Raw genomic sequence first — 15712 nt, 5'->3', positions numbered from 1 at the left:
ACTTCTCTCCAGGAAAAACATCAGGGACAGACTGATATTCTGCAAAAGGTACAGGGATTGGACTGCTGAGGACTGGGGTAAAGTCATTTTCTCTGATGAATCCCCTTTCCGATTGTTTGGGGCATCCGGAAAAAAGCTTGTCCGGAGGAGACAAGGTGAGCGCTACCATCAGTCCTGTGTCATGCCCACAGTAAAGCATCCTGAGACCATTCATGTGTGGGGTTGCTTCTCAGCCAAGTGAGTGGGCTCACTCACAATTTTGCCTAAGAACACAGCCATGAATAAAGAATGGTACCAACACATCCTCCGAGAGCAACTTCTCCCAACCATCCAGGAACAGTTTGGTGACGAACAATGCCTTTTCCAGCATGATGGAGCACCTTGCCATAAGGCAAAAGTGATAACTAAGTGGCTCGGGGAACAAAACATTGATATTTTGCATCCATGGCCAGGAAACTCCCCAGACCTTAATCCCATTGAGAACTTGTGTTCAATCCTCACTGCAAATATTGACTCTTTGCATCAACTTCATGTAATTGTCAATAAAACCCTTTGACACTTATGAAATGCTTGTAATTATACTTCAGTATTCCATAGTAACATCTGACAAATATCTAAAGACAATTTGGCAGCGAACTTTGTGGAAATTAATATTTGTGTCATTCTCAAAACTTTTGGCCACGGCTGTACACACGTGCCTGTAAGGTTCTGCTTTTCTTTGTCAACCTTGTTCTTTTTTTGTGTTCTTGAACGTAGCCCTGTCTTTCATTTTTATTCATTGATTTCACCTGTGTTCGTTTCTCAGCTGGTCTCATCAGCTTCCTATTTAGTTCAGTTCTTTCTGTTTTTATGGTTGTGAGGTATTGTTTGTTTTTGACCATTGCCTGCGACCACAATTCCTGCTTTCTGCGAAGGCTTAATAAACATCTGTCGTGCTCTGCGTGTGAATCTACACCTTTTTCTCCTTGAGTTTTCATTAGTGTCATTTGTCACAGAAGCAAAGTTTTATAATTGAATTATAGGTAGCCCTTTCTTTTATTCCAGGCTTTATCTAAATATTCCGCAAGTGGAAATACACAATGGACAAAACAATTTATTTTCATCGCTCAGCCACATAATGCCAGGGTATATCTGGTGTGCTTTCTGTAATAAGAGCAAGCGTATATCGTAGTAAAAAGGGAAATAGAGGATCAAATTAGTTTAATTCTCAATTTCTTTGAGGTCCCAATAGTTACTATTTCCTCTTCACCACAATACTACCTGTTTCAATATGCAGGGGTAATATCCCTGATGTTACCTGTGCACTTGGTGATCTCTTGCATTTAGATAGGTTATACATAACATACAGTGCATTCGGAAAGTTTTCAGACTTTTTACACATTTTGTTACAGTACAGCTTAATTCTAAAATTATTATTTTTCCTTATCAATCTACACACAATACCCCACAATGACAAAGTGAAAACAGGTTTTTGGAAAATGTACATAAGTATTCAGACCCTTTCCTATGAGACTCGAAATTGAGCTCAGGTGCATCCTGTTTCCATTGATCATTGAGATGTTTCTACAACTTGGAGTCCACCAGTGGTAAATACAATTGATTGGAGATGATTTGGAAAGGCACACACCTGTCTATGTAAGGTTCCACTGTTGACAGTGCATGTCAGAGGAAAAATCAAGACATGAGGTCGAAGGAATTGTCTTTAGAGCTCGGAGACAGGATTGTATTGATACACAGATCTGGGGAAGGCTATCAAAACATTTCTACAGCATTGAAAGTCCAAAAACACAGTGGCCTCCATCATTCTTAAGTGGAAGAAGTTTGGAACCCACAAGACTCTTCCTAGAGCTGACCGCCCAGCCAAACTGAGCAATCGAGAGAGAAGGGCATTGGTAAGAGATGACCAAGAAACTGATGGTCACTGACAGAGCTTCAGAGTTCCTCTGTGGGAGATGGGAGAATCTTCCAATCAAGCCTTTATGGAAGCCACTCCTCAGTAAGGCACATTACAGCCCACTTGGAGTTGGGCAAAAGGCACCTAAAGGACTCAGACCAAGATTCTCTGGTCTGATGAAACCAAGATTTAACTCTTTGGCCTGAATGCCAAGCATCACGTCTGGAGGAAACTTGGCACCATCCCTACGGTGAAGCATATTGTTGGCAGCCTCATGCTGCGGGGATGTTTTTCAGCAGCATGGACTTGGAGACTAGTCAGAATGGAGGGAAAAGATGAACGGAGCAAAGTACAAAGAGATCCTTGATGAAAACCTGCTCCAGAGTGCTCATGACTTCAGACTGGGGCGAAGGTTCACCTTCCAACAGGACAACGACCCTACGCACACAGCCAAGGCAACACAGGAGTCAACACAAGTCTCTGAATGTCCTTTAGTGGCCCAGACTTGAAACCGATCGAACATCTCTGGAGAGACCTGAAAATAGCTGTGCAGTGACGCTCCCCATCCAACCTGACAGAGCTTGAGAGGATCTACAGAGAAGAATGGGAGAAACTCCCCAAATACAGGTGTGCCAAGGTTGTAGCATCATACCCAAGAAGACTTGAGGCTGCAATTGGTGCCAAAGCTGCTTCAATAAAGTACTGAGTAAAAAGTGTCTGAATACTTATGTAAATGTAATTTCAGTAAAGAAAATACATTAGCAAAATGTCTAAACCTGTTTTTGCTTTGTCATTATGGCATATATTGTGTTGATTAATGAGGGTGAAAAAATGATTTAATCAATGTTAGAGTAAGGCTGTAACGTAACAAAATGTGGAAAAGGGGTCTGAATACTTTCCGAATGCACAAACAAATTCATCCTTAAACCCAAATTGAGAACCTTTTGTTTGATTATGATTAATCTCCTCCACCAATTTTTTTCATATTGCATCAGTTTTTTTAAATATCTACAGTATGTCTACTTTAATTTGGTTTTCGTACAGATGTTCAGTCTGACTGGTATATAGTTTAACAGGCAAAAATGACCTAAAACCAATGTTATCCAAGTTAGTTGTCAATTCTTCGTGGGTAGCTAGCTAACTGTTATTTGTGGCTTTATGGCTAGCTAACAGTAGTAGCTAACCAGTTAGATAAATTTACTTACTATGAGCGTGTGAGCGTCGCACACTACAGTGGGTATTGTAGGCAGGTAACCATGCAAAAATGAACACAGAATGTATTTATTAACATATCAAGATAAAATATTGTAGTCAGGCAACATAATAATATGAGATGTGAATAGGCAACATTTAATGCGAAGTCAGTGTATTTTCTCTCGCTTCAGCTCAAATAATGTCTGACACTGATTTCAAGAATGTGTCATTTTTTACGTGGATGTATCATATTTCCTTGAAGCTTGCGTCAATGCATGCTTCAAAATATGTACAAACGGAGTACGCATTCGAGACATGCCCTCCGTTTCACATACTTTGATTTGGACTCATACACCGACCCTCCCGTGCTGTAATTTGCGTGCTCGGAACACGTAGTATGCATTTTGAGAAACACCCATTATATCCCACCCATCATAGCCATTTATTACAGTTTCCAGTAGTACTGAGATTGCACAATTAACTTTTGTTTCAAAACCACAGGCAGAACATTAACACAAATTCCATCTCACATCTGTGCTTATGGATATCTGCCCAAGACACTGAAAGGGAAATTAACTCTTAGGTAAATAACGACTGAAGGGGCCTAGGGTCTGGATTCACATACAGTAGAAGGGCTAGTTTATGCGTTTATACAGGTAACTGCCAAAATCAAGGAAACACCAACAAAGTGGGTTAATAGGGCGTTAGGCCACCACGAGCCACCAGAACAGCTTCAATGCGCTTTGGCATAGATTCTACAAGTGTCTGGAACTATTGGAGGGAAGCGACGCCATTCTTCCATGAGAAATTCCATCATTTGGTGTTTTGTTCATGGTGGTGGAAAAACGCTGTCTCAGCCCCACTCCAGAATCTCCCATAAGTGTTCAATTGGGTTGAGATCCGGTGACAGCGTTTTATACACCTGTCAATAAAAGGTGTGGCTGAAACAGCCAAATCTACTCATTTGAAGGGGTGTCCACATACTTGTGTGTGTGTGTGTGTGTGTGTGTGTGTGTGTGTGTGTGTGTGTGTGTGTGTGTGTGTGTGTGTGTATACATATACACATATACATATACATACAGTTGAAGTCGGAAGTTTACATACACTTAGGTTGGAGTCATTAAAACTCGCTTTTCAACCACTCCACAAATTTCTTGTTAAAAAAACTATAGTTTTGGCAAGTCGGTTAGGACATCTACTTTGTGCATGACACAAGACATTTTTCCAACAATTGTTTACAGATTATTTAACTTATAATTCACTGAATCACAATTCCAGTGGGTCAGACGTTTACATACACTAAGTTGACTGTGCCTTTAAACAGCTTGGAAAATTCCAGAAAATGATGTCATGGCTTTAGAAGCTTCTGATAAGCTAATTGACATAATTTGAATCAATTGGAAGTGTACCTGTGGATGTATTTCAAGGCCTACATTCAAAATCAGTGCCTCTTTGCTTGACATCATGGGAAAATCAAAAGAAATCAGCCAAGACCTCAGAAAACAAATTGTAGACCTCCAGAAGTCTGGTTCATCCTTGGGAGCTATTTCCAAACGCCTGAAGGTACCATGTTCATCTGTGCAACAATAGTACGCAAGTATTAACACCATGGGACCACGCAGCCGTCATACCGCTCAGGAAGGAGACGCGTTATGTCTCCTAGAGATGAACGTACTTTGGTGCGAAAAGTGAAAATCAATCCCAGAACAACAGCAAAGAACCTTGTGAAGATGCTGGAGGGAACGGATACAAAAGTATCTCTATAAACAGTAAAACGAGACCTATATCGACATGGCCTGAAAGGCCGCTCAGCAAGGAAGAAGCCAGTGCTCCAAAACCGCCATAAAAAAGCCAGACTACGGTTTGCAACTGCACATGGGGACAAACATCGTACTTTTTGGAGAAATATATATATATATATACACTGCTCAAAAAAATAAAGGGAACACTTAAACAACACAATGTAACTCCAAGTCAATCACACTTCTGTGAAATCAAACTGTCCACTTAAGAAGCAACACTGATTGACAATAAATTTCACATGCTGTTGTGCAAATGGAATAGACAACAGGTGGAAATTAAAGGCAATTAGCAAGACACCCCCCATAAAGGAGTGGTTCGGCAGGTGGTGACCACAGACCACTTCTCAGTTCCTATGCTTCCTGGCTGATGTTTTGGTCACTTTTGAATGCTGGCGGTGCTTTCACTCTAGTGGTAGCATGAGACGGAGTCTACAACCCACACAAGTGGCTCAGGTAGTGCAGCTCATCCAGGATGGCACATCAATGCGAGCTGTGGCAAGAAGGTTTGCTGTGTCTGTCAGCGTAGTGTCCAGAGCATGGAGGCGCTACCAGGAGACAGGCCAGTACATCAGGAGACGTGGAGGAGGCCGTAGGAGGGCAACAACCCAGCAGCAGGACCGCTACCTCCGCCTTTGTGCAAGGAGGAGCAGGAGGAGCACTGCCAGAGCCCTGCAAAATGACCTCCAGCAGGCCACAAATGCGCATGTGTCTGCTCAAACGGTCAGAAACAGCCTCCATGAGGGTGGTATGAGGGCCCGACGTCCACAGGTGGGGGTTGTGCTTACAGCCCAACACCGTGCAGGACGTTTGGCATTTGCCAGAGAACACCAAGATTGGCAAATTCGCCACTGGCGCCCTGTGCTCTTCACAGATGAAAGCAGGTTCACACTGAGCACATGTGACAGACGTGACAGAGTCTGGAGACACCGTGGAGAACGTTCTGCTGCCTGCAACATCCTCCAGCATGACCGGTTTGGCGGTGGGTCAGTCATGGTGTGGGGTGGTATTTCTTTGGGGGGCCGCACAGCACTCCATGTGCTCGCCAGAGGTAGCCTGACTGCCATTAGGTACCGAGATGAGATCCTCAGACCCCTTGTGAGACCATATGCTGGTGCGGTTGGCCCTGGGTTCCTCCTAATGCAAGACAATGCTAGACCTCATGTGGCTGGAGTGTGTCAGCAGTTCCTGCAAGAGGAAAGCATTGATGCTATGGACTGGCCCGCCCGTTCCCCAGACCTGAATCCAATTGAGCATATCTGGGACATCATGTCTCACTCCATCCACCAACGCCACGTTGCACCACAGACTGTCCAGGAGTTGGCGGATCGTTTAGTCCAGGTCTGGGAGGAGATCCCTCAGAAGACCATCCGCCACCTCATCAGGAGCATGCCCAGGCATTGTAGGGAGGTCATACAGGCACGTGGAGGCCACACACACTACTGAGCCTCATTTTGACTTGTTTTTAAGGACATTACATCAAAGTTGGATCAGCCTATAGTGTGGTTTTCCACTTTAATTTTGAGTGTGACTCCAAATCCAGACCTCCATGGGTTGATAAATTGGATTTCCATTGATTATTTTTGTGTGATTTTGTTGTCAGCACATTCAGCTATGTAAAGAAAAAGGTATTTAATAAGATTATTTCATTCATTCAGATCTAGGATGTGTTATTTTAGTGTTCCCTTTATTTTTTTGAGCAGTGTATATATATATATATATATATATATATATATACAGTTGAAGTCGGAAGTTTACATACACCTTAGCCAAATACATTTAAACTCAGTTTCACAATTCCTGACATTTAATCCTAGTAAAAAATCCCTGTCTTGGGTCTGTTAGGATCACCACTTTATTTTAAGAATGTGAAATGTCAGAATAATAGTGGAGAAAATGATTTATTTCATCTTTCATTTCTTTCATCACATTCCCAGTGGGTCAGAGGTTTACATACACTCAATTAGTATTTGGTAGCATTGCCTTTAAATTGTTTAACTTGGGTCAAACGTTTCGGGTAGCCTTCCACAAGCTTCCAATAATAAGTTATATATATATAGTGTGGCCATCACAAATATATATATATATATATATATATATATATATATATATATATATATATATATACAGTACCAATCAAAAGTTTGGACACACCTACTCATTCCAGGGTTACCAGCACCATCACAGTTATCAGCCCCAGAAATTGAAGCCCAAATAAATGCTTCACAGAGTTCAAGAAACAGAGAGATCTCAACATCAACTGTTCAGAGGAGACTGCGTGAATCAGGCCTTCATGGTCGAATTGCGCAAAGAAACCACTACTAAAGGTAAGCAATATAAGAAGAAGATACTTGCATGGGCCAAGAAACACGAGCAATGGGCAATAGACCAGTGGAAATCTGTCCTTTGGCCATACGATTTTTGGTTCCAACCGCCGTGTCTTTGTGAGACGCAGAGTAGGTGAACGGATGATCTCTGCATGTGTGGTTCCCACCGTGAAGCATGGAGGAGGTGTGAGGGTGCTTTGCTGGTTACACTGTCTGTGATTTATTTAGAATTCAAGGCACACTGAACCAGCATGGCTACCATAGCATTCTGCAGCGATACGCCATCCCATCTGGTTTGCGCTTAGTGGGACCATCATTTGTTTTTCAACAGGACAATGACCCAACACACCTCCAGGCTGTGTAAGGGCTATTTGACCAAGAAGGAGAGTGATGGAGTGCGGCATCAGATGACCTGGCCTACACAATCACCCGACCTCAACCCAATTGAGATGGCTTGGGATGAGTTGGACTCTAGAGTGAAGGAAGAGCAGCCAACAAGTGCTCATTATATGTGGGAACTCCTTCAAGACTGTTGGAAAAGCATTACAGGTGATGCTGGTTGAGAGAATGCCAAGCATGCCAAGCATGTGCAACGCTATCATCAAGGCAAAGGGTGGCTACTTTGAAGAATCTAAAATATATTTTGATTTGTTTAACACTTTTTTTGGTTACTACATATGTGTTATTTCATAGTTTTGATGTCTTCACTATTATTTTACAATGTAGAATAGTAAAATTGTAAAAATAAAGAAAAACTTTTGATTGGTGCTCTATCTAGCTATCGATCTATCTTAGAACACAGTGCCAGTTCCCTGTCGACCAGATAGCAGAAATTGGTTGTCTTCTAATACATATTGCAGGTGAAGTCACCAATCAATATACAGTCCAATCAATCAAGATGTAACCGAAACAACTTAAAACTTAGTTGTGGTATTGGAAAATGACTGGCACATGGAGAATGACTTCAGACAACCATTCTGGTGATGTCAACAACATGAGTGATATGTTACGCACTGACCCAGCATATTTATACACAATCAAAGTGAGATGTTGATGCAGATATTTAGGCTATCCATCCCTATTGCTCCGGTCTGGGTGTGATTAAAGGTTTGTGTATGTGTGTGTGTATTTGTTTTTGGCAGGGAGACAGATATTCCAGCCTGGGCCCCCTTACTCTACCAGCTGCAGCTCCTGGACATCAGAGAGAAGCCCGACCCTCTGATTCTCCCCATTTCGGACCGTATGCGCATCGGAAACCAGAAACGAGAGCGTGGGAACTTCCACTTCCAGAGGGAGGAGTACAGCATGGCTGCCAGGGCCTACTGGATGGCTCTTGATGTCCTTACTACACATACTAGAGGTAATCCTTTCTTTCAACACGTGTGTCATGCTACTCACGTGCAAGCACAGGGGCACGTGCCCCCTCAGATTTGTCCTGTTAATAAATAAATACACTTTTTTTCTGTAATACTACTAGCCACCTACAGATGTAGGATCTTAATTTGAGCCAGTTTGCTAAATCAGGAAAATAATCCTGTGGCAATAGGAAATGTGAATTATTATGTGGATTATAATGAATTGACATTTTTGTAGGGTTCGATACATTTTTCGTAAGGGAAAATCAAATGTAATTTCAAATTGGAAATTACAAACTTCAGAAGACTTTTCAAACCTCATATACACTACACATTTTAAAATGTCATGCATTACAGGAAAGTTCTCCTGCAACAGGGTGATCAGATGAAGTTCCTACATCTGTAGCAATTTTATGAAGTTGGCTTTAGCTAGCCGAGATAGGTTTCCAATCCCTGAACCTCATAACTAGCTACCAAGAATACATTTCAGGATATCAATCAAGTTAGAGTAGCTAGCTTGTCTAACTATCTTAGCTGGCATGCCTGCTGGCAAGGTTGGTAGACTTTAGAAAAGCAAACAATTACTAAATAAGACTCACATTTTTTACAGATGCAGAGAAGCATATTTTTTTTTTTATATATACCAATTTTAATATAGAATTAAGCATAATGATTATGACTCTAGATTGCAGGAAAAAGCTGTTTCAGGTGTTTGAAAAATGATCAATTCTGCAATTTCCATCCCGCCCCCAGCCATCCTCACATACTTTGTGCCCCCTCAGATTTTCGGGTCGCCCGACACCCTGCGCACGCACACAGCTTTTAGTTAACTAGCACACTTCAGAAAAATACAGTGTCCACATTTCCAGCACCCAATTGCCTGATAGTCTCTTCATGGCTTACTGGTCGTCCATCTCAGAACTAATCATGCTATCATAATGAGGAGCATATCCAGCACAGGTCACTGTAATGAGAAATGTTATTGTTGATTCTTAATCAAACCTAATAAACGTTCATGTTAATTCAAGGTCCTTAATAATGTTCATTGCTGGAAAGGCAGGGTGGACCCAAGAGAGACATTCGACAGAAATTAGTCAGTGAGGAGAAGAGTGTGGGCTGCATCTAAATGTATCAATGATGATGGGCCAATGCCTACATTTTACTCAGCACTTAACAAGAAATTAATATATTCAATGCAAAAAGACTGCGAATTTAGCAGGTTAGCATTTTTCGTCATGAATCTTGTTCTGGAGGCAGCTCTGCAGATTGTGGCTGCGCTAGAAAATGACCAAAGTCATAAAATCCGATTTTAAATCGAACCCTAACCTTAACCACACTGATAACCCTAATCTTAAATTAAGACCAAAAAAGCAACATTTTCATACATTTTTACAATATAGCCAATTTCGACTTTGCAGCGGGCCCATCTAGCGGTAATGGCTCAGTTCTGCCTCCAGGGCAAGATTCATGACAATGCTTGAAGTTATCAAATGTGGTAATGCAACAGAATATTGAGAAATTCAATACATGGAGAAAAAAACTCCATCATTGAATATCTGCATTAGAATTATCACTGAATATCCCAACGGATATAGGTTTCTCTCCCCCCTGTATGTGTAGAAGTAGAACAAATATATATAAATAGAACTTGCATCAAACCACTGATTTACATCTCTCGTGATCATTCACACTTAAATACACAATGGCAATGCACCAAACTTTGGATTATGATGACTTCTTCCTGGATTTTAGTGAGATGAATTAACTTTACCGTCTCTATAATATACTGTAAATATCTAATCCTAACATAGCTCTGCTAACAACAATCCCTCACAGATCGTAGACTAATAACTCTCACTTCAGCAGTAACAGAGAGACTTCCAAACTCACAGGAGTGTCAAAGTCAGCGCTTCCATAATGGCGCTAACAATGGATTTTTACTGAGGCAAACAAACACACATATGTCCTTACAGTACATCAAATACCCAAAGTCTCTCCCTTTAGTTCCTGTGAGTATATAATTCTCCCTAACACCCAGAGAGACTGGGGCTCCAAGGACATATACATGACAATAGCCCAGGTGTGAGGCTGTGTGGCCTGTTTCTTCCTCCCCCGTAGATGGTAGTAGTGATGTGCTGTTGGAGGGGGAGGAGGAGGAGGTGCAGGACTACCGGGTGAAGTGTCTGAACAACCTGGCTGCGGCTCAGCTGAAATTGGAGCAGTACGATGACGCACTACACACCAGCCGGGATGTTCTGTCCCTTGATCCACAAAACGTCAAAGCCCTCTTCAGGACAGGAAAGGTGAGGGACACACTAACATTATCTCTCCTTCACAAGTCTACAGTGCCTGGGTGGAAGGGGAATTCTATTCTAAAACCATATTCAGACATTTTAGATGGGTGTAAAGATTTACTGCCATTCAACATGTACTACTTAAACATGTGCAGTATACAGCTGAAGGATGATTGTTGATTTAGCTGTTCAGATATATTGCAATCTATTTGCAGCTTCTGTCAGACAAGAGCGAGTACCAGGAGGCAATGGAGATACTGAAGAAGGCCCTGAAACTGGAGCCGTCCACTAAGGTGCGATAGCCTATTTAAATGAGGTTCTCAACACCTCCACCTCTCCCTCGCCTCTAGACTGCTAGTGAAATCCACCCCCCACAAACAGATAAAGGGTCAATGTCACTACAGGTCCCTGAAATCATTGCCCAATCAAACACACTCATATGACACTAGGCCAGAGATTCATTATTTTATTTCCATAATATTTTGTAAAACTGCACGCAATACTCAACAAGTTCTTAAACCATGTCTGGAGTGGAGTGTGACTCACAGTTCACAATAAGTTTAGAGTTATGTACTATTGCCCAATACTGCCAATATTGAAGTAATGCCAAAAATGAACAACCTTTTGGCATGGGTTTGTGTTGTATTTTACAGCACTTAGTGTTGGATTTGCACAATATAGTTCAGAAAAGCAAAGCCAACCAAAGGTATTAGAGCCTAACACTTTGCAGATATCATTGTGTGGTGTTACTTCCATAGCCAGTGAAGACCTGTTCTGTCTTGCTCCTAGTGCAGTCTGCTAAATTCTCTACTCAGCCACAAAGATTTAAGACCCTGATGTCACACATTGAGTGATAAAACAAACCAACATTTTTATTAATTTAACATGTTTTATTACTTCAGTTAGTTCCAACTCATTATACTAAACAACTCCAATGCTACCAAAATACAAAAAGTGTGAATAACAACATTTAGAAACGTTTGCCCTTGTGGGTAGAATTCAGAATATTGTGTGTTTGTTAGTTTTTTTAACCCATGCTCTGAATGTGTTTTTCTGTGGCCTCAGCCCCACTTGGCCTGACCTGCAGTGTACACTGCTGTGTGGTGAGACAGTCTTGTCTAGACAAAACTAAAATATCTGCTGCCTTGGTAATTACACCCTTTTCTTGATGGAGAATAAAGTCATCTTTCCCTTTAAAGACCTGATTTAGGTGTGTGGGTAAGGCATTGAAAAACAGAAACATGATTCTGAATCAGAATTATATAGAAAAGCCATTTTGGGCTATAGGTTAGACCAATAACCAAGGGTTGGAACCAGTTCAGGGAACAGAACCGAAAACCGGAAAATAACACTTTTTAAAGGAACAGAAACAAAAGTGATCCATACCAGTATTTTAAAAGCATGGGAACCGGTTAATAACGTTATTTTATATTCCAGACAAATCTTTGCCAGTGTGTGTGTGTGTGTTCAGCCTACCTTCCTGTATTCCCAGTCATGTGAAATCCATAGATTTGGGCCTATTGCATTTATTTCAATTAACTGATTTCCTTATATGAACAGTAATGCAGTAATATCTTTGAAAATATTGCATGTTGCATTTATATTTTTATTCAGTGTAGTTAGAGAAGAATGGATGTACTTTTCCAATGCTATTTAAGGATACTATAGGCCTAGTTATCACGTTTCACATTGAATTTATTAACTACAAAAAGGTAAGAGGTGTGTTGTTAGCTAGCTTAAAGGACATTCAAAGTTTCTCCATAGAAGCCGCTCCTACAATGTATAATTCTGTGGATCTAGCTATTAAAGCGTGCCAGATTGTAGTCCTAAAACCCGGAAATAAGTTACCTCTGGTTCGTTCAGCCATCCCTATGGAAAGAATAGGGTTTTGGAATAAACACCGAAAATACAGGCTTAGGAGATATTTTACGTGTTGTTATATGCGATAATAGCAATCAGTTAACATGCCCTTTATGAATTATGAAGCCTTTGTCATTTATGTTTTATTTATATATAAATTCTTTAAAAGTCTCAAGAAGTGAGTAAACTGATGAAGATTCTCTAGATCAAAACGTATAAAATCTCCTAAACGTGTGTTTACCACATACCTCATTTTCGGCGTTTATCCAAAAACGCCATTAATTTTCCTTATAGGCTTTGTGCAACAAACCATGGTGGAGTTGGTGCCTACAAAAATACGCCCTTACATTTTCACTCTATTCAGATAATGCATATCATAACAAGATGCCCAGCGCTTCAAGCCTATCCCTCAACCCTTTCTCGGGTAATAACTAGAAGGGATCCGGCTTTATTTTGCATTTTAGCTAACCCGTCACCCTTTTCCTAACCTGTTACGTTCATTATCCTAACCTGCTGCATAAATTCTCCTAATCTGCTACGAAAAATCAAATCTGACGTTAACTTGACAAAAACTGGATCCCTTCTAGTTAAAACCCCTCTCTCGCTCTCTACCCACCCGGAAAAAATTAAATCACATCTTACGGCATAGGCTACACTTGTCTGTCCATCAAGCACGTTAACAACTAGTTTGCCTGCTCTATCCGCACTGATTGGTGAAGCAATTTAATCAGGTAAATTAAGAAGAAAAAAACTGTTCATTTCACAGGTTAAAAAAGGAACATAAATTAACGATATAACCGGTGCTTTTTAATTGTTTTCCGGTTCACAACTTTCTTTGGCTGGTCGGAACAGTGGAATGGAACGGGGAAAAAGTGATGGTTCTGTTCCGAATTAAACGATTGGGAAATCATTTCGGTTTCAACCCCTGCAAATAACAGTTCGTTTTCAGGTTACACATCCCTCCCATTAGGTTACCAAGAACCTATAGGGGTCAAAATGCAAAGAAATGCGAAACAAAGTAGGCTACAAAACACAAGACAACTTTGGTTATGAGAGCTTAACAGGAAACTGGTTCATATTTGTTGTGTAATATTTGTTGAAAATACTTGTTATGCATGAAAGATAATAAAATTTTGTTTATCAACGGGATCTGATTCAATTATAAAGTCCAACTATGGCTTGAGCCTGAGATTGTTGCATTTAATATGATCAATGCTGTCACCTACTGGACAACTTCTAAACTACAACCTCATACTCATTGACAATCCACCCCGCCCTCTTTACTGCTAAAATACTAAACCTAGGCTACTTTACTGCTGACATAATATATTGTATAAGACATTGTATAAGGTTATTAGGATAAGTTGTCAATACAGTCTCTCCAAATCTAGGACCAAAAGGCTCCTTAACAGCTTCTACCCAAAAGCCACAAGACTGCTGAACAACTAAACTAATCAACTAAACTAATCAAATGGCCACCCAGACTATTTAAATTGACCTGCCTCCCTCGCTTTGTTTTTACACTGCTTCTACTCGCTGTTTATTATCTATGCATAGTCACTTTGCAAATTACCTCGAATAACCTGTATCCCCGCACATTGACTTGGTACCCCCTGTATATAGCCTTGTTATTGTTATGTACATTTCTTGTTACTTTTTGATTGGTTCGATTTTTTACTTTAGTTTATTTAGTAAATATAGGCTTGTAAGTAAGCATTTCACGGTAAGGTCGACACCTGTTGTATTCGGTGCATGTGACAAATACAATTTGATTTGATTCCCAGGCCATCCATGTTGAGTTGTCCAAGCTAGTGAAAAGGCAATCAGGAGGCAAAGATACCCAGAAGTGGCAAGCCAAACCTGCCCAGCTCCTCGGAGACAATATTGCCCCATTTCTGACTCCTTCTAAAAAGAAGCCACCTGTAAGCCACAGAACTTTCCCTGTGTGAAATGTTTTGGTTTAATTCAGTTCACGAGAAAAAAACATTTGACTGTTTGTTGACATTGCGTCACTTGGTGTTTCAGGGAATTTCATGGACGTTCCTGCTTGGTGCTCTGGTGGTGGCCTTGGGCAGTTTAGTGACGTCAGTGGTTCTCACTGCAAGAAACTGACATCCTCTACAAAGTAACTGTCCTCTACACAAGTCCAGCTCATGAATACTAAACTGAGTTGTCTACTGTGAATAAAATAAAGATTGCACTGAACAATAAAAAAACCTGTATCAATGTTCACTGACATACTGTAGCAGCACCGACATTTGCACCCCAGATTGCGTTTGAGTGTAACAGAGTAAACTAATGGCACTTTTATTTTTTGGAACAATGAACACAAAACAGCTTTGTGTTGTAATCGTTTAGTACAGTTATTAGCTGGTAAATGTCCCCAAATCCATAGAAAACTGCCCAAATCCCAAAACTCATTCTGGAATAGTCACATGGTCAATGTTCAATGTTCCTCCACAAAAGATTGAAGAGAGCAGTATTCTTGTGTTACAGCTTTTAAATGTATTGTATGAATAAGGGGTTTCTGTAACAACAGGTTGTGTCCAAATGAATAATCTATGTCAATGGAAAATCCAATAAAAGAAATTGTAGGCCTACTGTCCGTTGATACAGAAACAACATCAATAAAGCTGCATACTGTCATAGCTATGTTCCAGTCATTGCTTATGAAGGGGGGGGGGGTACTGCCAATGAAGTATATACAGTGCATTCTGACCCCTTCCCTTTTTCTACATGTTGTTACATTACAGCTTAATCTAAAATTGATTAAATAAAAAATTGTTCTCACCAATGTACACACAATACCCCATAATGACAACGCAAAAAGTTTTTTAGAATTTTTTTGCCAATTTATAAAAATTTGAAAAACAGAAAAGCCTTATTTACATAAGTATTCAGACCTTTTACTATGAGGCTCAAAATTGAGCTCAGGTGCATCCATTGATCATCCTTGAGATGTTTCTACAACTTGATTGGATTCCACATG

At 40.6% G+C, this 15712-nt stretch overlaps 1 protein-coding gene across 2 annotated transcripts in view; it reads left to right on the top strand.

Annotated features, from left to right (window-relative positions):
• LOC115152022 (peptidyl-prolyl cis-trans isomerase FKBP8) overlaps window positions 1–15371 on the top strand; it is a 49515-nt gene extending 34144 nt beyond the window's left edge. For both annotated transcript variants that reach the window (XM_029696471.1, XM_029696470.1), the window contains exons 5-9: window positions 8357–8574; window positions 10688–10872; window positions 11079–11156; window positions 14508–14645; window positions 14749–15371. In XM_029696471.1, coding sequence (XP_029552331.1) covers window positions 8357–8574; window positions 10688–10872; window positions 11079–11156; window positions 14508–14645; window positions 14749–14835 — 706 coding nt within the window. In that variant the 3' untranslated portion in view covers window positions 14836–15371. The remainder of the gene's footprint in view (window positions 1–8356; window positions 8575–10687; window positions 10873–11078; window positions 11157–14507; window positions 14646–14748) is intronic.
• Window positions 15372–15712: the final 341 nt, after the last annotated feature.

This window comes from Salmo trutta, chromosome 17 (assembly GCF_901001165.1).
Source record: "Salmo trutta chromosome 17, fSalTru1.1, whole genome shotgun sequence".
In the NCBI taxonomy this organism is placed as follows: Eukaryota; Metazoa; Chordata; class Actinopteri; order Salmoniformes; family Salmonidae; genus Salmo; species Salmo trutta.
The sequence above is the reverse complement of the archived record's forward strand: the minus strand, read 5'-3'. Positions and strand labels throughout refer to the sequence as shown.